Source organism: Harmonia axyridis, chromosome 3, assembly GCF_914767665.1.
Source record: "Harmonia axyridis chromosome 3, icHarAxyr1.1, whole genome shotgun sequence".
NCBI lineage: Eukaryota > Metazoa > Arthropoda > Insecta > Coleoptera > Coccinellidae > Harmonia > Harmonia axyridis.
This window is the reverse complement of record NC_059503.1, coordinates 4,948,649-4,971,225: the sequence shown is the minus strand read 5'-3', so window position 1 is coordinate 4,971,225 and position 22,577 is coordinate 4,948,649. Positions and strand designations below refer to the sequence as shown.

General features: G+C 39.0%; 1 protein-coding gene across 1 annotated transcript in view; it reads right to left on the bottom strand.

Moving 5' to 3' along the window:
- LOC123674918 (alkaline phosphatase-like) overlaps positions 1-22,577 on the bottom strand; it is a 171,438-nt gene that overhangs the window by 76,903 nt on the left and 71,958 nt on the right. Inside the window, exon 4 of the mRNA XM_045610082.1 lies at positions 5,596-5,770. Coding sequence (XP_045466038.1) covers positions 5,596-5,770 — 175 coding nt within the window. The remainder of the gene's footprint in view (positions 1-5,595; positions 5,771-22,577) is intronic.

Genomic DNA, 22,577 nt, shown 5'->3' with positions numbered 1-22,577 from the left:
TGGTTGCAAGTTCGATGGCGCGGTTTGGGAGATCAGATAAAGTTGGGAGGTATGTTTAGGATAAAATATGAGTAATGGTTGTTGCCGGGAGTGGGGATCAGTTTGTGTGGATGAACACTCTTGAACGTTTTATTTATGATGTGATTTGTTTCGGAACAAGGTCGACGTTTTTGGAGTTTGGAAAGTTGTATGGTGTTCGATGTTTGTACATGCTTTGGGCGAGGAGTATTTTGAATTTTAAAAAACAGATTGCGATCGGGATTGGCAGCTCTTATCTAAGACCCTCAAGCAAGAATGATTCTTCTCTAGATATAAAGAAGAATGATTATAAAACTGTTTAACTAATACATTGAAGATGTAATTCGTGAAGTAATCGAGGACATACAGCTGTAGAATGCGCTAATTGATAATGGAAAATTGGATGGAAAGGAAATGGTGCTGGAACCATAGCCATGGCGGCCTTAGAGTATTCAGTACTCTCTTCTTTTAAAATCTCGTTTTTCATCACCCAACAAAGTAGTACCATACAGGATCCTTCAACCCTGTCAAGTTAGAAATAAAATTTTATTCTCTTTATGAACTGACTACCAACAATCTCGATCCTTAAATGTTCAACAGTTTTTTCTCCAAAGTTTGCGTCGGAGTTCGAGGGCTTTCAATATTATGCTTTGTATAGAAATTTTTTGCCGATTGTCCTTTCCATATTCTTATAATTTTTTTCATTATTCCTTTAGTGAATGAAGCAGAACATTATTGTAGCATCATTGCTAATCTGAGGGGATTTAGGACCTAGAAATATTCAAGTAATCGTTGTCTGGAATTTTGGAGACCTCGATAAGCTCTTCGAAAGACAATTTTGTGTCACCTGAGTTTGACCTGTATAACATCAAGGGTATGTTAAAGTTTTCAGACAAGAAGAGTCGATAAGGATTTCTTATCATTTTAGAGTCTTTTATATTGTACCTATTTTGGAACCCAATTTAATGCATCTTTGTTGGAATCTCACTAAGAAACTGTTAGATTTTGGAATTCAACAGGCGGTTTCTAACTATATTGCAAAAGTCAACTAGAGATTTTGGGTTATATACGAACTACTCAAGAAGAACTTGCTGTGTGTAAACAAAGCATAATTGTTGTATGTAACTATAACTAGGACTAGAACTCTATAACTAAGAGAAAAAGAAATAAGTGTGAGAGATTACGATAGCATGAGGAGAGTTGGAAAGATAGAAATTAGTAGAGGTAAGATAGCTAGGTTTAGGGTAGGAATAGAATATTCAGGTGTGAAACTACTGATAGATTCAGGGCTAAGTGGGAAGTTTCCGTTTTCTTTTCGTTAATTTTTCTTGGTTCAAAATATTTAGCAGACCTAAAAGATGATCTACTTCATATTTGGTAATTTGAAAGAACTTGGTCATGCAATCTATTTACTTGTCGTCTTTTTTCAGCAAGTTTTCCTCTGGATAATAAGGGTCGAAAACCTACCCTTCGAAGCTAGCTTGTCACCTTTTGTAAACGTATTTTAAATTTTCCCATTACAAATATGTCAAGCAACTGCAAAGTCACTCAGCAGAATTATGATATGTACTGCAGAAGCCCTTCTGATGATAACAGCATCATCACTCTCTCTTCCATCCGAAAATAACCCCCATCTTACCTCAAGCAACTTTCACCCCTTGAAAACCCCATCCGACCGGAAGGAAACAGTGCCGCCAACTTATAAAACGAAACACGGAATTGGTTGACCGTTACAGGGCACTTTTGTCCTAACTCAAATATTGGCTTGGCAGGACGACAAGACGCAGGAAATATTGCAGTCATTATTCTCTCCCTTGGACACGTAGGACGGCATATAGATAGGAGGGATGACTATATTGTGGACAGAACATTGAGGGGGACACGGGTTTCCTTCCGGTATTCGGAGAAAGGGTGGGAGGATTTTCGGAATGGAAGGGTTGCAATACCGGTGACAGCTTGGGATCCCGGAGGAGAATCGGTTCCATTGTGGGAGCACCCAGAATATTGTGAGGGATTTTTGGTGTAGGCGGAATTCGATCGGAAGAGATGAATGGTATTCATTGGATATTCACTGAGAATGGTCTATCAACTAAGGCTTAGCTTTCAGATTGATGCAAGAGCTTTCCAAAAAATTTTCTCTACAGTTTTTGATATATTTGCGTTTAGTTATATTCACTCTTTCATTACTATTTTTTTTATTATCTGAGTTGAAAGGTATTGTCAAATGTTGAAGACTCATTTGTGATGAGTTTATAAGAAGCAAGGAAAAATTTATTTTGAATTTCGTGCTTTATTTTTCCAAATGAGTATATCTCATTCGTTATTGTTTGCATCTGATCATACAATAGGGCATTGGTGTAACAGTATTTTGATATATTTCCTAGTTAAACAATCCCTAGCAAATTATATGTACAGGGTGGGCAAATAAGCGAGGTAAGCGCTCTGTTCCATATGAAGTTGAAGAAAAAATATCATCACTCTAATCCTTGTAAAATTCTCTATCTTGTTGAATTGTCACTTTTGATTTTACGACATCAAATAAGGGTAGATGAAAGGGAGATATCTGACAGATGGAAATGCCTGTAACTTCAGTTTGGCTCAATATTTTTGAGCAAATTAGATCTCGTCTGAAAGATAATATTTTGTTGATTGAGGAAAAATTATACTCATGATAAATTTGTTTTTGCTGCCTTCGATAGGCGGCGCTATCAGAAGTTTATTGTTTTGTTCATTTTACTTCGAAATTTCAAATGTAATGATAGGATTTTCTTAACAGAAACAGAAATTGCAAGAAATTTGCATAAAAAAACCTGCAGGTCGCAAAGCGATAGTTTCAGGCGTTCTGAAGTTATGGCCGAAAGAAGATATTCATCAACTGATGCACTGCGAAAAACCAAATTGTGTCTTTAAGTTCTGACAGAAACAGAAATCCTATCAAATATTTATGAAAAACCCAAAAGGTCGCAAAGCAATAGCTTCAGGCGTTCTGGAGTTATGGCCGAAAGAAGTTTTTCAGTGCATCAGTTGAAGAACATTTTTTTCGGCCATAACTCCAGAACGCCTGAAGCTATCGCTTTGCGACCTTTTGGGTTTTTCATAAATATTTGATAGGATTTCTGTTTCTGTCAGAACTTAAAGACACAACTCCATAACTCCAGAACGCCTGAAGCTATCGCTTTGCGACCTTTTGGGTTTTTCATACAAATTTGATGGGATTTCTGTTTCTGTCGGAACTTAAAGACACAATTTGGTTTTTCGAAGTGCATCAGTTGATGAATATCTTGTTTCGGCCATAACTTCAGAACGCCTGAAACTATCGCTTTGTAACCTGCAGGTTTTTTAATGCAAATTTGTTGGAATTTCTGTTTATGTTAAGAAAATCCTATCATTACATTTGAAATTTCGAATTAAAATGAACAAAACAATAAACTTCTGACTTAGCGCCCCCTATGGAAAGCAGCAAAAACAAATTCATCATGAGTATATCTTGTCCTTAATCAACAAGATATTATCTCTCAGACGAGATCTAATTTGCTCAAAAATGTTGATCCAAACTGAAGTTACAGGCATTTTAATCAGTCAGATATCTCTCTTTCACCTACCCTTATTTGATGTCGTGAAATCAAAAGTGACAACTCAAAAAGATAGAGAATTTTCCAAGGATTACAAAATTTGTAATTTTTCTTCAACTTCATATGAAACATTTTCGAGTAAAATTCATTTTTCTACTCGACGATAGCTATTACGCCCCCTTGCGATAGAGGTATGAACTTCAAAACAATTTCCAGTGTGTCTTCTTGTACATTTCAGTGGTAAAAATTTTCACCGCAAGTCTCTACGATGAGTGGATCCTGAGATATAGCCGATTACCTCGCTTATTTGCCCACCCTGTACAAAAAACCCCTCAGTAATAATTTTCTCTAGGCAACATTCGATATCGTAAATTCCACGAACAAAAATATCAAGAAAATTATCTCCAGCTGTACCAGGTATTGGAGCGTCTTTTCCAAATCTTTCAAAACCTCTTTTCATACAATAGACTTATTCGAAGAAGTCCGGATCCTACTCGAGATACATGTCGAAACAGCTGAAGCGTTAGAGCTCTGCAGGAATTGTGCTTATACAAGTAAATACGCATCAGTGCCTGAAGGAATCAGCTTATATATCTTTTGTACCCAGGCTCAGACAGATTGAGATTTCATTTCTCCGAAGTTAGAATGCACATTTTCGGTGGGCGCTTTATGAAGAAAGGAATATAACGGATATTCCTTTCCAGCTAATGTTATGAATTACGATTGAAGTTCTTCGAATCAGTTGGAATTTTAATTTTCTGAGATTGTTTAATTCTAGTACCTACTATCATGAAGATGATCATCATGAAAATAATTGAGAATGTATGTTGACAAGAATTAAGTTTTGCTATTTCATAAAGCTTTTCTCTGCTATGTTACTGGTGTTATCGAAATGAATCTTTTTATTTCCACAAACATTTTACATTCTTGTCAGTTATAACTAAGTCTAATTGGTGCATCTGAATTCTAAAGGTTTGTTTCAAGTCACAATGCATCACAGTATATGATGAGTAGCGCATAGCCACGATTTGAGGAGAATAGATGTGTAGCGTACGCATCTTCCTCTGAAGAGGAGGAATAGAAAAAGCCACAAGTCATGCTAAGGGCTATTAGATAGTCCCTGGAACAATGAAAGGGCATATGCATAGTGGAAGTGATTGATAGTATCTTTAGGCAAGCTAGTGGAAAATTGATTTCTAATCAAACTCTCGAAAGACGGTTGAATGCATATCATTTGAGAGCTAGAAGTATGCAGAGTTATCAAACACTGAATGGAATTTTCAAACTTGAAGACTTTTTCATATAGAACTTGCTTCAGTTTCAACGATAGCAATGTCAATGTCTTCAGGATGATATGGCTGATAACCTTTAGATATAATATGAAATGACATCACACTTCCTGAATTTTCCGATATTGTGTCATCTCCTCAACAATAATTCTTCTGATATTAAAATTTTTATCTGATGCTTCAGGATGTACATTTCTTCGACGCAGAAAACGTTATATTCTATTAATATGTAGAAAAAACCTAGTGTTCGAGATGTTCTGTAATAAACTATCCAGAATATTCTGTTTACTCGTTCAGAGTGCCTGCTTTAAATTCATAGCTTATGACATTAAAATTTCCCAGTTATACTCCTTTTATAGTCTCTATTTCATTTTAAATTCTAATCTACTGGTTCTGCACTGTGATCATCTAGGTTTCACGAAAATCCATCTTAGGGCGGGTGATGAAGTTGAGAACTGTGAATTTTAAAAATTGAATCTTATTCTGTGTTAATGTTTAAGTTATAATGATATGACATTTAGGCTATCTTATAAGTGTTAGTATCTATTAATTTTCTTTTAGATTCAAATTTGGAAAAAACTTGATTTCTTTTACAGTCAGACCACAGTGGCTAACAGGTCATCTACTGCCTATGTAGAATAAAATTTTCAAGTTTCTATTCGATGGAAGAATTTTATGTTGAGGTTTTATGTGTAAACAGGTTCGGACTAGCTCACCTGACTCCTGAGCCCAGTCAATCAACGACGAGACCCTCGACGAAAAACTGGAGAAGCAGTTCTCGAAGCGCCCTCTGGCGTCCAATCCAACGGTCTCGAAGTTGGTCTTGACGCCGCACATGAGCGCAGTGGCGCACGCCGATGATTCTCCTATTTGGGCGTCCATGTTGAACGTCTGAAAACAAAACAAACACAGTTTGGTGCCGGAGGCTCTCACATTTTCACCGGGAACAACTTATTGCTTAATAGGAATTGTGTCGCGTTTCCGAAATTGGTTCCCCTAGGAGTTTGGGGACACTTCCGTAGACAATTTTCGCTTGCAAATATTGCCCGGACAAATATTTGCCGACTGTTGGGACAGGCAGATCCGGAGGATGTTGTGGTCTCGCGAGAAAGCTTTATTCGTATGTTGTGTTTGTTCAACAACTCGATACACATTCGGGGCAGATGTATGTTGAGGAAGATATCAAAGCGCGATTTAGTGGAAGACTCCAGGGTGGATTTTAGCTATGAGGGAGCTATTTTGATGTGAAGGTCGAAGGGTAATGTATGGAATGATCGGATTTGAAATAGAGTTTGGCAATATCAGATGCAGGAGTTTCAGACAGTTTGATCTGCTCTTAAATTATCTGCTCAACATTCTCGAGGAGATCGTCAAACCTATTCGCAAATCCAACAATGGTTGTAAAAGCTCTTGGCTATCAGGGTTTTCAACTTCCTTGAAATGCGTTTTGTAGATTCATCTGTTTGAGATAAATAGGGTGTTTTTTTTCGAGGTATATAACTTTAAGCCCCGGTGCACACATCCGACATTTGCAGTTGCGACACCGTTGCGTTGTCGTACGCTAGTGTGCATGCTCCCATTTGATTCTTTGTACCACAGCCCGCATGATGGCAGTTACGACGTCGCAACGGCACGGCGGGTAGTGTGGATGCTCCCATTTGATTCTTTGTACCACAGGCCGCAAGTACGACACAGCAACGGTGTCGTAACTGCAAAAGTCGGATGTGTGCACCGGGCCTAAGTTGGCATTACTGTTAAAGATGACGACCGATTTAACAGCTGTTGAGTGATTTATTCTCAGTTTGGTTTGGCAATTCATCATGAATAGACTCACGCCTGAACAACGCTTGCAAATAGTGCAATTTTATTTCGAAAATAATGGTTCTGTGCGGAATACGTATGGCGCAATATTTGCCATTTCATTTTGTTTAGCGATGAAGCGCACTTCTGGTTGAATGGCTACGTCAACGAACAAAACTGACACATTTGGAGTGGAGCTTATCCTCAAGTGTATGTCGAAACACCGTTACATCCAGAAAAACTGACTGTTTGGTGCGCTTTATGGGCTGGTGGACTCATTGGTCCGTACTTCTTCAAAAACGATGATGACCAGAACGTTACAGTCAATGGTGATCGGTATAGAGCCATGATTACTAACTTTTTCATTCCTGAATTGAACAACCATGATGTCCAGGAGCTGTGGTTCCAACAAGATGGCGCAACATGTCACACAGCTCGTGCCACAATCGATTTATTGACACGTTTGGTTTCCGCCTAATTTCACGTTTTGGACCTGTGAATTAGCCTTCAAGATCTTGTGATTTAACACCGCTAGACTACTTTCTATGGAGCTATATAAAGTAATTGGTCTATGCGGATAAGCCATTAACCCTTGACCATGTGGAAGACAACATTCGCCATGTTATTGCCGATATAGGGCCACAAATGTTGGAAAAAGTCATCGAAAATTGGACGTCCAGATTGGACTACATCCGAGCCGGCCATGGCGGTCATATGCCAGAAATCATATTTAAAATGTAATGCCACAAGATTATCTTGCGGATAAATAAAATTCATGTCAATCGAGTAATCCATCGTTGTTTTATTGCAATTTAAAGTTCTATAGCTCTAAAAAAAACACCCTTTATATCCTGAAATAATGGACTAATCGGTTAACTGCAGCCTTTTTAACGATCTACCTCATCGGGAGAATGATAGAAACTTTCTATGTAGGAATTTCTAATTTTTCATTATATTGAAGGGTTAGATATTGAAAAAGTATATTGTATTGAAAGTTACATATACAAAAAACCCTTGATAGCACTAGACCACAATTGCAAAAGCTTCATCTATTGAAAAATCGTCTTTTCCGCCTGTGCCTACCTTCCCATCTTTCTCATAATATACAAAGGTATTCATCAAACATTGAATAAATCATACTTTTACCCTAGTTATCAAACTTGACGAAGTCTCATCGAAAACCGTGAAATCTGGCTTTGCAAATTACCTGGAGTATTTCCAAAACTCTACACCTTCTCATCGGCCTCCTTTTCCCCATTAATAAATGCCAATGGTGGTAAATAAGTTTCAACGACGTTCATCCCTAATCTAGGCGAACTTCCTGGAACAACCCACAAGACTCTACTATATCAGTTCTCAAGAGACACTTGGTATCGATTTATCGACGAGCTCTAAGAAACCGGCCTTTATTCCTGAGGAGCTGAGGATAATGAGGAAGTGTTTTGGTGGGATCACAGCCCCATTTTCGCCGGTTAACGATTTCGTTATTTGCATATTCAGATTTGCGAAAATCAGGGTGGAATTTGTGCTTTGCTAGTTTACAACTTAGGAATAGTTAAGATTCTGGCAGACAATTATTGAGATCATCAAACATGCAAGAGATTATTGAATTCTGGTTCAAACATTCGAGATCCTGAATGAGGTCAGCAATTCCATCCTTGAAATCTTTCATCTAACCTTTCCATCCAGTCTCTTCGAATTTTTTCATTGTCTTACCAATTATACGCTCAGATGGGTGATTATGTCGACCATAATCTGTCCTTAATGCTCGAAACGTACTAACTGCAGAATCATCATTTTTGTAGAAGGTTTCCACAATTTTTATACGTTGAGCAACAAATGAACAATCCATATTGTAAATGATTAACCTTTCACTGATGACTTGCCAAACCAAACTGAGAATAAATCACTTGACAGCTGTTGAATCGGTCGCCATATTGAACAGTTATGCCAACTTAAAGTTATGTACCTCGAAAAAAAAAACACCCTATATAAGCTGAACACTAAAATTTTCAAAAAAAAAAAGGATAATATTCTCGAGACTGTTAATTCTCCTTGAGGCAAGATACGGACTTGAAACCTCGATACGTTGTAGATGACATCTCGATCTATAAAAAACGTTTGTGTTCGAGGGGGCTATGACCGATATTAGAGGAGATATTACGGTTTTTGTGTAGAAATTAAATTTTTACGTTTTTTTTTCAAATTTCGTGTTCAAATTTCTCATAAACTGTGAGCTCTACGAACAATCGGTAAGCGATATTAGAATAAACCATCCCCAATGAGTCGAATTTCGTACTCACTCGAATATTTTCCGTTTTCACTAAAATTTTCAATACCTAACCCTTAATGAGTTGAACAGTCGCGCAAAAACTATTGTCTTCATTTCTTGATATCCTGAATGAATCCAGGTTTCTATCGAAAGATATTATGAAATAATGATTTTTCGTCTGAAGATATATCAAGAAATATATGTATATAATGGCATGACAGACAAGTTTTTTTTTTGACTCCGGAAAAAGCACCTCCTCAATCGAGAATCGAACCCCTAACCTCCGAATCACTAATCCGACTGGTTCGATTGGTGAGAGCGTCGGACTAGTGATTCGTAGGTTGCAGGTTCGAATCCCGCTCGAGGAGGTAATTTTTCCGGAGTAAAAAAAAAGTTATTATGTTTACGACATCACAGAACACTAACAATTTTTCGAAATGGAACAAGAGTGCTTGAACATACTAAAACGAGACGAGATGAACTAATAACGACGTCGACGGACGCATCGTTACGTCATGAGGCCCCGTCCAGACGTGTCAGCGAATCGAATTATTACCTCGGATACGAAAGACCCATGGAAATGGCAAAAAATAATGATATCAGAAAATGACGAATGTTTTAATCTCATTGAGAATAATCATTTTGCTGATTAGGATGGAAAGAAGTTAGTTTACTGCTTAGGCAAGAATGGTAATACTTTGCTGATTGCTATGTGTCTCCAAAACCAATATTTGTTGTCAATCGGAAAAAAAAACTATTGTCTTCACTTCAGTGACACATTAAGACCTAAAATCAACCCAGTTTTCTATCGAAAGTTATCATGAAATAATGATGTTTCGTCTGAAAATATATCGAGAAACATTTCTCGATATATTTTCGAAAAAAAAAATTGTCTGTCATGCCATTATGTACATACATAATGGCATGACAGACAATTTTTTTTTCGACTCCGGAAAAAGTACCTCCTCGAGCGAGAATCGAACCCGTAACCTCAGAATAACTAGTTCGACTAGCTCGATTGATGAGAGTGTCGGACTAGTGATTCAGAGGTTGCAGGTTCGAATCCTGCTCGAGGAGGTACTTTTTCCGGAGTAAAAAAAGAAAGTAATTTCGTTTACGACCTCACAGAACCCTAACATTGTTTCGAACTGAAACAAGAGTGCTTGAACATACTGAAACGAGACGAGATGAACTAATAACGACGTCGACGGACGCATCGTTACGTCATGCAAGGCCGTCCAGACGTGTCTGCGGGTCCGAGCCATGAAGCGAATTATTACTTCGGATGCGGAAGACCCGTGGAAATGGCCTTTGACAATTTGCGGCTCGACATTTTGATGTTTGGCGGTTTGGAAGGCCGGAAGGAAATGTCGCATTCATCGCCGTGGGTAGGTGGGGGGGCGGCTTGGGTCCGGTCGAAAGGGAAGACGTGATATTTCACTCTCGGCCGTCCCGACGGTCATTTCGACTTTTTGATGTCGGGGCGTCGAATTCCCGGATTTTTCAGCGTCGGTCGTTGTTTCCGGAGGGGGGGATATGGTTGCGACGATTTGTTTCTCGGGGTTCGTTACTTGGGAATGCGAAAAACCGGTTTTTCAATCGTCTGGGTCAATTTTCGGGGTATGAATCATCGCAGACTGAAATTTAGGTGGAATGACGTGATTTTTCTTGTGTTGGTAACGTTGTCTTGTTGGAATATTCGCTTTGTGACCTCACAAATCAGGCTGAGCGACGATGAGAACGAAAAGCAGTTTTTGCTGAGACTTCGAAATGCTTCGAAAGGATTTTATCTAGCTGAAGGGAAGGACCCGGTGATAGAATAAAATTGAATTTAATTAATCCCTTAAGAGGAAATACCACTACGTGACTGCTCAGTTCAAAACGAAATTATAGATTTTTTCTCTTACAACCACCAATTTTTATGATTTTTTCCCATAATTTCCTTTAAACATAATTTATATTGTAAAATGATGCTTACTTTTCGTTTTTTGCAAAAATTTGATGATATATTCAGTCTACAAAAGCAGTGATATATTTTTCGAATATTCATGAAACAAACGACAAAAGAGTCTTTAATTTTGTGTAGAAAAGCAGTGATATATTTTTGGAATATTAGTGAAACAAACTACAAAGGAGACTTTAATTTTGTGAAAAAATTATTTGACCGTGCTGTCCTCTACTCTTCTACGTATATGCTTCGTAAAGATGAATAATATAAAGTGAATTGATGGAAGGACACTGCTCTTGTTATAGAAAACTCAATTTTTCTGTGTTCATCAACAGTTGAAACCATAGAAATATTGAGACTCTTAAGTAAAAAAAGGTTTTGACCTTTTTCTGTTATTTATTTCGATACAAACCATAGAATGTTATATATTTTTGAAATCAGGGAAAATTAAGTTTTCAAAAAATGGCACAGAAATCTAGTGTTCCTATTTGAAAAAACATAACTTTGGATCATAGCTTCGTAATTAAAAACCCTTTTGAAAAGTCAAGCACGCCACTGGATTCTACGTAAAAAAGTGCCTGTACAATGTTTTAATTTCAGAGCTCTATCATCAGTACTGGCGGAGATATAAATGTTTTTCGATATCGCCATTTTTCCAATTTTCGAAAACAAAAGAATATAGCCAAAAATGAATACTACTCTTGTTAGTTTCTCAGAAAAAGAGACCGAGAATAGGGTATCAGATTTTGTCTCCTCTGGTTCAAAAGTTGTAGTGCTAAAACATCGAAATTTGCCCACCCTGCACAACTTCTTACACCGTACAAAGTTTGGTCATCGCAGGAGCGCCAGAGGGGAAATGAATGGGTACTAAAATTTGACTGATACGCAGAAAGCCACTTGCTCGGTAATCCCTCTTAAGGCCGGACCCTACCTTTCTCCCTCTTCGGTGCAGATTTATTTTGACTCTGTGCAGAAATCGCTCGATGGAATCTCTCAATTTTTTGGAAAAACCTTCCAATGGCAGTTCAGAATAAGCTCACTGATTTTTTCCACAAAAAAAATTGTAGTTTTAGTTTTATATCACTTCGACTATTCAAAGATTTTTCAATCGCATCTCAATTATGTGTTGAATTACAAAATCTCTGTGGCCAATTGCGATCATTTCTACAAGAGATGACATAACCAGGAAACTTTTCCAATGAAATTGTCATTGTTTCGTTGCTTGTGTGGTACGTAGCGCCGTCTCGATGAAAATAAATGTCATTCAAAACAATATCTTCCATTTCCGACCATAAAAAACATAAATTATAGTTCGGTAGCGCAATTCATTAACCGTTGCACTAGCCTCATTTTCTAAGTCATCACGAGGTCCAATCACACCACCAGTTCAAAACCTCCACCAGTGACACGTTGAAGATACCAATGAGTAATCATTATTTTGAACCCAAAATGCAAAAATGCAGCTTATCAACCTAACCTCCGAGGTGAAAATGGGCCTCAACACTAAATATGATATTTCGATGAAAGTCATGATCATTTTTATGCATTTCAAGGACCCAATCAGCGAAGATACGACGTTGCTGGTGATCGATGAGTTTGACTTTTTGTGTAATCTGAACTTTTTTATGCAAAATTGGGATCTACGAGTAATTGACAAACCTGAATTTTCGCCAACATGACGTGCTACAGTTGTTCTTGAGCGAAACACACGGATTCGATTCTTCCCATCACTAACTTGTTCCAACAGCTCAAATTTTCTCTCCAGTTCCTCTATTGCTGGCCGAGAGTCTTCAAAACTATGAATGCAACATTTTTGTAGTGTATTTGAACATTTTCAGTGAATTTTTGAAGCGTGTTTCTTTCCATTTTTAGTAATGGCGTAGTGTTTACTTGTCAAACATCAAAAGACGACAGCTTCAAAAATGACAGATGCCCAGATAGCAGGATACTCAAAATGAAACCTTTTATTGGAAAACTCTTTGGTACTTGAGATGGTCAATGTTAATATCAAAGATTGAATACAGTTGAAGAAATCATATTGAACAGCTCTGTGGTTATTTCAAGCACGAAAATGTTCCGTAAAGACAAGATGAACGTTTTTATGAAAATATCGTTCGATTTCTCCCTCATGATCTCGAATAATTCCGCACCAACTCTTCCATCAAATCCAGCTAATCGTTGATCGCTCTCCCAATTTCTGTTTTTATTCCCAGCTATCCCAGAAGGACTCCTCGGTTCGTTTCCTCCAAATACATAATTCAGTGGAGAATATCATAATCTATCCATCATGGAGTGTCTGCAGCCTCGGCAATTTAGATTGATGGTCTCTTCGAATAACCCTGAGCCAGTGAGAGATTCATAATTGAAATATGATCATCCACCTGTTCCTAGCTGATGCGTTACTTCCTCGTGGTGTTTATGGAGATTTATATGTGATGAACTCTCCCTTTTTATTCGATCAATCCTTAAGCGTATAAGGATGCTTTGAGATTATGTGCTCCATTCGAGGATTTCACGATCGAATGATCAAAATCCTTCATCGATAAATATTGAAACGGTGAAAATTAAGAAACTTGGATTTATGTTATGATGTAGATATGAATAAGGACTTACAGGAATTTAATTCTTGTGGAAAGCAGTCTTCAAAAGTAGAAAATCAGATTAGATTTGATCAAATGTAGGGTTCGATTCGCTAAGAAGCAACTTCTCAGAACTGCAAGCAGTATGGTACTCTGTTCTCAACCCTGTTCAACAATTTCTAAGAAAATCTTCTAGTTTACCATATTGACAAATCTGACAACATCTATGGGAACCTCATCGATCGTGAGCATTTAAGCTTTTTAAGCTTGCCAATTCTGACATTTGTACATTATTCACATTATCCATGAGCTAAACTTCAATTTGAAATTCAGTTTATGGCATATGCAAGAGCTTTTTGAGTAGAAAGGATTCTATGGACATTTTCTTTTGCCCAATCCTTCTATTGGATATATTTCTCCTCAGTTGTCATTGCTGAACTGCTGTCCTTCTTGAAGCCAGCAGAAGGATTCAAGTACTCCATGAGCTAAACTTAAATTTGAAATTCAGTTTATGGCATATGCAAGAGCTTTTTTAGTAGAAAGGATTCTATGGACATTTTTTCTTGCCCAATCCTTCTATTGGATATATTTCTCCTCAGTTGTCATTGCTGAACTGATTACTTTCTTGAAGCCAGCAGAAGGATTCAAGTACTCCATGAGTTAAACTTCAATTTTAAATTCAGTTTATGAGATATGAAAGAGCTTTTTGAGTAGAAAGGATTCTATGGACATTTTCTCTTGCCCAATCCGTCTATTGGATATATTTCTCCTCAGTTGTCATTGCTGAACTGATGTTCTTCTTGAAGTCAGCAGAAGATTTCAAGTCCAGCACCTTGATACCCATTATGCCTTCAGCAAAGTCCTAGATAGAGATGCTATATGGTGTGATGGACATTGAAGAGTTTTTGATATGTGCTTACCATTTGGCAATAATAATGTAATATCCATAAATGTAGATTGAAATGCGCTTCTGAAAGATCACAATACCTAATACATTATATGTTATCTTTCCCAACAGAGTAAAACCCTTAAATCAACTAGAAACACCTGGAATCCAATTTCCAAAATCAAATCGCGGAAAACGAGCCATAAGAAGGAGGAAAAATACACCGGGATCGCTCAACACCTCCAGTCCTCAGGGAGTTGAACCCTCCCTGCGTCTAAATTCTATTTCACAGGGATGTTTCCCAAGGAAAAGTACACGGCACACATTCGCATCTTATTCCTAAGCCCGAGAACTTATCGCTGAATGTCTGATGCTGTTTACATCACACAGGGACGTGTCTGCTTTGTTATCGTGGCTCATAAATATGAACGCCCCAGACATCCTGAGGTAAATCTGGCGGATAATCCAGTTTCAATTACGTCTGTATCTCGAAGTCCAAGATGGATGTCGGCTATATGCATGGCTAATTTCCTAATGCTAATACGTTTCCAAGGGAATATTGTTTACTGTATTAATGGCGGAATATTCAACGGGACATCACTGCACCGGAATTGAGTCAACATACTCAAGATACGGGTAGGCTTCTTCCGAATCTGGTGTATTAACATGGAAGAGTGGTTCGGGTTAGCTTTTCCAGAATACAGAGCGCTATATTTACCTCCATATCTGTAAGCTACAGATTTTCAGATGAGGTTTCGAATTCTGGGTATCTTGAAGCTCTTGGGATAAGTTCAATTCAATTCAACTACCGTATGCAGTTTAGTCATTGAGTTTAATGATTTGGTTACCATTCAAATCACTGAATGCCTTTAGGAAAAAAAATTGTTTTTAAATTTTTTGAGGTGAAGGGTGAAGAGCTATGGAACTTTAAATTGCAATGAAACATTGACATGAATTTTATTTATCCGCAAGATAATCTTGTTGCATTAAATTTTCAATATGATTTCTAGCATATGACCGCCACGGCTGGCTCGGATGTAGTCCAATCTGGACGTCCAATTTTCGATGACTTTTTCCAACTATTGTGGCCGCATATCGGCAATAACACGGCGAATGTTGTCTTTCAAATGGTCAAGGGTTTTTGGCTTATCCGCATAGACCAATGACTTTACATATGCGCACACAAAGTAGTCAAACGGTGTTAAATCACAAGATCTTGGAGGCCGATTCACAGGTCCAAATCATAAAATTAGGCGGTCACCAAACGTGTCTTTCAATTAATCGATTGTGGCACGAGCTGTGTGACATGTTGCGCCGTCTTGTTTGAACCACAGCTCCTGGACATCATGGTTGTTCAATTCAGGAATGAAAAAGTTAGTAATCATGGCTCTATACCGATCACCATTGACTGTAACGTTCTTGCCATCATCGGACCAATGATTTCACCAGCCCATAAAGCGCGCCAAACAGTCAGTTTTTCTGGATGTAACGGTGTTTCGACATACACTTGAGAATTAGCTTCACTCCAAATGCGGCAGTTTTGTTTGTTGACGTAGTCATTCAATCAGAAGTGCGCTTCATCGCTAAACAAAATTCGCTTATGAAAATCGGGAACAACGGCAATATCATTTTGCACTATTTGCAAGCGTTGTTCAGGCGTGGGTCTATTCATGATGAATTGCCAAACCAAACTGAGAATAAATCACGTGACAGTTGTTAAATCGGTCGGCATCTTGAACAGTATTACCAACTTAAAGTTATATACCTTGAAAAGAAACACCCGTTATTTGTAGAGAGGGACAAGACAAGACATGCCAAGATAAAAAGAGATCCAAGAAAAAAGCTATTCGTGATGTGTTGGTTTCATCACAGGAAAACGAGTCATTTTTCAGAAAATTGTAGAAATTTACTACTTTTAGGGCAGGAATTTTGGAACGGAATCTTGTGGAAAAAAAATTTAAAGAAAATTTGAACATGCGCGCAAATACTCCAGACCAGATTCAAAATTACCAACCAGCAGCATTTTCCTATCAGCGCCACCTATCGACGAACAACAGTTTCGAACCATGATAACAAAATACTAATCAATCATCCCAGGTGTCCTTCCTGATGCAGGTATGGAATAAATCATCCCAATATGAATTCCCGAAGTGGCCCAGGGTAAACTCTATTATTTACACCTTCGCCATGACGTGCGAGGATAGAAAGCAGTTCTTATCTAGAGACAATCCGTCCTTGTCAAATCAGAGAGACCCTCTTCAAACAGCCAGACACATACGCTTCATTTTTCATCATCCAGGAAGTGAATGGGCGTTGTCGCTTCTACAAAGACCGAGTTCAATTCGCGTATTCAATGAAACGGCGAGATTACCGCTTTGGGGAGGGAAATAAGAGAGACGTGGGGGGAAATTGAGCGATTTTGATGATTGAAAAGGTGAATTCGGGAGGGTTTGAAAGCTGATCTGCAACTACTACTGCAACTCCTATCCTGAGAACCAAAACTCTTGTCGGTTTATGTTGATTCAAATTATCTTTATCTTTCGCAAGTGGGTCCAACGTCTTTCTCTCATTCTTTTCCTCATTTCTCGAATTTGAAGTGGGATTGGGGATGCAAGAATAGAAACCATGATGAATGAATTAATAATCCATGATTCAGAAGTATTAAGGAGTAGTTACACCTCTTCACTGGTTCTGCATCTGATGAAAAGAGGTTTGATGAAAGTGATGAGTGCAGATTCTAGGGAAGGAGGAAGTACCTCCTGATATAGCAAGAAAACGTAGAGAATGCTTCAGATGAGAAGCTGTTAAGTGAGAGACGTAACCTTCCTGATGCCATCTCAGAGGCTTGAGTTTGAAGGTTTAGTGCTGATAATAGCTCTGATAGGGATCGCAGTTACCTTGAGGTGGCGGTACACTGTGGTTACATTCCCCAAAATCAATCGACAAAGGGGCGAAAGCAACGCCTCGAAAAATCTTTTTTTGGCAACGTGTGTCGTTAGTAAGTGTCAACCATTGAGGACTTGAGAACTTTCCAACCTTCTGTTGGGAACAGGTGCTGCGTCAGTGTATGTTAACCTTCAAGGACCTCACAACCTTTTGTTGGGAATAAACAAGAAGGAGATATGTTGATCACTTCATCCAGTTCCTTTGGAATTTCAATAATACGATTTGAAAGTATTTGGATGTCAGAGAGAAGCAACAACATCCCCATAATGGCTTGCTCACAGAGCATTGCCATCTCAGGAAGCAGGATTTCAATAGAGAGCAACAAGTGCAGATTGTATTAGGAGGAAACTCTGGATCACCTAGTCACAAAGAGCCTCAACATTGCAAGCCAAAAGCAGAAAAGTCTCTAGAAACATGTATGAGTGAGGACCAAACCTTCTTGATGCCATTCCAGAAACCGAAGTTCATTGGAACTCTTGAACTGGAAGATGACCTGTGATAGTTAAGTGGTGAAAACAGCAATGGGTTGGAGCACAAAGACGAAAATGATGTTGACGCTTCGAGAATCTTGTTTTGGAATTTCAATAATCTGATATTCAATTATGTTGGGATGTTAGTTAGAAGTGGCTTCTTCATCTATTGGCTCTCTTACAGATCATTGCTGCCTCAGGAAGCATCTGATACAAAAAGGTTTAACTCTTGACCAGTGCATATTCTGTGGATAGGAGACAGAAAGTTCTGATCACTTAACCAAGAATGCCTTATCATTGCAAGTTAACGAAAGAAATGTTTCACACGAGAAACTTGTAGAAATGTATCTCCTTGAAGACATCCCAAATACTTGAGATCTAAGAACTCTGAAACTGAAAGACAAGCTGTAATATTTTGAGAGGCGACAACTTGGTCGGGATCATAAAGACATTGGAATTGCTCTTACGTGTGTGTCAACTTTTAAGTACTTGAGCACTTTTCAACCATTTGTTTAGGTATCTGGCCATTTTGAACCAACATTTCAGAAGAGAAACTTGTAGAAGTGAAAACGTGATCTGATTGAAGCCTGGAGTTCATTAGAACTCCGGAGTGATGAGAATAGCTCTGATGAGGAGCTCAAAGACCTTGAGGTTGAGGTTCGAGTTGATATGAGCGTCATCCTTTGAAGTCTTTACACCAACTTTTGAGGTCTTAACATCAACTTTTGAGGTCTAAACACCAACTTTTGAGGTCTCAACACCAACTTTTGAGTTCTTAACATCAACTTTTGAGGTCTTAACACCAACTTATGGAATGTTAACACCAACTTCTGAGGTCTTAACACCTCCTCGCCTATTGTTTATGCATTCAGACTCATCCAGATCGACGCGACATCTACCGCACCCTTCTCGAACACAAAATAACCAAACCTCGCATTTTCACCCCCGGATCGAACGCTTCATTCACCTGCCCAACACCGGCAATCAACATTCCAGCCTCGGAAACGCCCGGTCGGCGCAAATGGAATTTCGCACATACCGGCTATCGTCGCTTTAAATCTGATTGTATTTATAATTGAACGCTAATAAACACCTAGCGAGCGGTCGACCGTGCGACACGCTGCTTTCAATTAGCCGGAAACAAAAAGTCATGCCACTAACTAATTGATAAGGGCATAAATCTCCGCGCATCGGACACGATCCGACCTGCCGGAGGACGTACCCTCTGAATTATTCATCCTATACGGGGGGTTCCCGTGAGATACGGCAGAGCCGATTCCTCACATATTTCGTTGTTTGTAGGTATTATCGCGGTGCTTGGGGTGGTAGGAGGCTGGGGAATTGGCCGGGAGGTGAGAGGGGGTAATGAAAAGGGTGGTGCTATTTCGGGGATTTTGCAGGACTGGTTTGGTCCGAACGTGTGTGAGCACCTTTAGGTGATATAACCGAATTTGGGAAAAAATTTGCGTTTTATCTGGACACCCTCAGAAATTCATTGTTTCAATGAGTTTGTAGCCTTTTATGGTAATGAGATGAACTTTAGTGTTTTGCAGATAGCAATTAGACACTCAGTGGCATTGAAGAGTCAGACGTAGAAGTTGAAACTTCATTCTTAACTAAAAAACGGTTTAATTCGAATTCTCGGCTGAACCCATACTACGAAAGCTATCCACAAGGTCCGCCGTGGCTATATCAAATTATGAATATGTCAGAAACCAAAAGAAAAACACTTTTACTGCGTTGGATCATTCTGAATAGTTTCCTAGAAACTTTGATAATGCAAGATCTGAGAAGTATCTGGAGAAAAGCAAGAATATGCTACATCTCCTCATTGGATTCCTTACAAGGTATTGCCGCTTTAAGCAGCACCTCATGGGAATGTGTCTACCAGACTCAAGAACAGATCCAGCGGGGAGGAAGAAGGAATTCCGGACCACCTAGTGACAGAATTCCTTGCCATCACTAGCCAACGCAAAAAATGCTTTGGACAAGAGAATTGTAGAAGTAAGGAAGCCATCTCCGTGATCCTGGAGTTCATTAGATCTCTAGAACTGGAAAGTGAGCTGTATACTACGACGACTGATGGCGAGAACATCTCTGATAGGTAGCACAATTGACCATATTAAGGTCGTGGTGTATGAAGCTGCCTTAAATATTGATCTTAAAAATCTAAATATACAAGAAACTTCTAATGATTCAATATTTGTTGAGATTGATTTCGGAAATTGCATCAATAAGATGATGGCTCTAGCGAGAAGAACACTAATTGGTCTTTTCGTAGAAGTTTTGACTGACTTCTCGAGAGATTCCACATGCGATCTCCAATTGCAATTTTGAAATTGTCATGGATGTTTGGACGTTGATTTCCAACCTCAGCTTTGATGTTACCCCACAGATGAAAATCTTAGTTGTGAGCATTGAATTGTGTGGTGTCTACTGGAGCTGTTTTGCCCAGTGAGATTGGGTAGCTGACCAGGATTCATCTCCTGGAGAATATCGCATGGCAGGCTGTGCGTACTTCGCCAACATCTTGCTTGGAAACAGAAACTCCTTCAATCATTTGGCTCTACCGAATATTTTGGAGACAAAATATTCTCCACAATTTGGGTTGAAGGAAGACTTTAACTGAAGCTTTTGAGGGTTGTCTGTTGACTCATCAACACTCTCTGAAAGATGAAAGTCAGCTTCATCAAATTCACTGTACTGGTAATTTACTGAAGGATCGCTTGACAACTATCAACATACCATTCCCAGTTCCTCTGAGATTATTTGTAGATAACTTTGATCTTGGCTGCATCTTGGAGCTAGAGTATTCCTCATTGTATTGTTAGAAAACAGGGAAACATAAACATGTTTACTTGGATAACACAATTGAGACTGCTTGATAGAAGACTTCACACTTTACTTTAAAAATTTCTTGAATTTTAATACAAGCCCTTACACTTTCAACACTCGCAGATGACAATAAACCTTATGGATCTGCAGCATCACAGAATGGTAGTTATCAACAAAAGTCTCGGTAAAAAGCCACGTTTTTCTTTCTATCATGGCATGGTGAGGACAATTCCAATCTTCCTGATCCTTCAGTTCCTCCACCAAGATTTTTCTAATGTCAGAGCTATTGTTGACGCATGCTATACATAGTTATACCCTTTCCAAAAAAAAAAAAAACGGTTAACCGAAAATGCTAAAATAATCTGGAATACGCCGACTAGCTCCAATAACCATAACGAGCTAACAAAACCAGACCAACAGTCATAGCCATCACACTCGAATATCGACCAACCATTTTTTTCCCTGACATAACAGTGACGTGCGAATGACGTTCGTCGGTTACAACTGACAGGCCACTTGAAGCCGTCTCGTTGGACGATTGTTGTTTGCGATTTGCCCAATCGGTTGGAAATAGACCAATTACTCGATGATTACACACCAACGTTGATACGTAATTAAGGCTGGCCATGTCTGTCCTCCGTTCTCGGAGATTAATTATAAGCAGAGGCCAGAGTCGCGCGGCCAATGCACACTGCGAATCCGGAAGCCGTCAGACCGCTTTGAAGTAGGTGCGTTCGTCGTCTGGGGTGCCTTCCCCGTCTAATGGGGCTGATTTGCCTATTTAGCCGAAGGGTTGCTCGGAGAATATACTGTTATTTAACTGGTCCGTTACAGTCTCTCGAACAACAATCAATAACCTCTAGGGGGATTAAGGAAAGTGAGATGAATTGGGGTTGGGGAGATTGAGGACGGTGGATTGGGCGATTTGCCAATATTTTGCTATTAGGAACTATTGTCTGTTTTAGACTATTGATTCAGGTGTTGTTATGGTTCTTAGTTTGAATTTTGAAAGGTGGCAGAAGCACTGCAACTTCCAGGTATGTGGAACAGGATCGTTGATCAGTAGTCACCATGCAGTGGTCAGGTGAATATCCAGGCTTTGGCATAAAGATGCTCTTAGAAATTAGGTAAGCGCTTTGGCTACATAGATAGTTTTTAGGTACGGGTTTTTTTTTCGAGGTATATAACTTTAAGTTGGCATTACTGTTCAAGATGGCGACCGATTTAACAGCTGTCAAGTGATTAATAAATCACTTGACATTGATATTCATGATGAATTGCCAAACCAAACTGGGAATACCCAGTTTGGTTTGGCAATTCATCATGAATAGACTCACGCCTGAACAACCCTTGCAAAAAGTGCAATTTTATTTAGAAAATAATGGTTCTGTGCGGAATACGTATCGCGCACTACATCCATTTTATTTTGTTTAGCGATGGAGCGCACTTCTGGTTGCATGGCTACGTCAACAAACAGAACTGCCGCAATTGGAGTTAAGCTAATCCTCAAGTGTATGTCGAAACACCGTTACATCCAGAAAAACTGACATTTGGTGCGCTTTATGGACTGGTGGAATCATTGGTCCGTATTTCTTCAAAAACGATGATGGCCAGAAGGTTACAGTCAAAGGTGATCGGTATAGAGCCATGATTACTAACTTATTCATTCGTGAATTGAACAACCATGATGTCCAAGAGCTGTGGTTTCAACAAGATGGCGCAACATGTCACACAGCTCGTGCCACAATCGATTTATTGAATGACACGTTTGGTGACCGCCTAATTTCACGTTTTGGACCTGTGAATTGGTCTCCAAGATCTTGTGATTTAACACCGCTAGACTACTTTCTGTGGGGCTATGTAAAGTCTATGCGGATAAGCTACAAACCCTTGACCATTTGGAAGACAACATTCGCCGTGTTATTGCCGATATACGGCCACAAATGTCGGAAAAAGTCATCG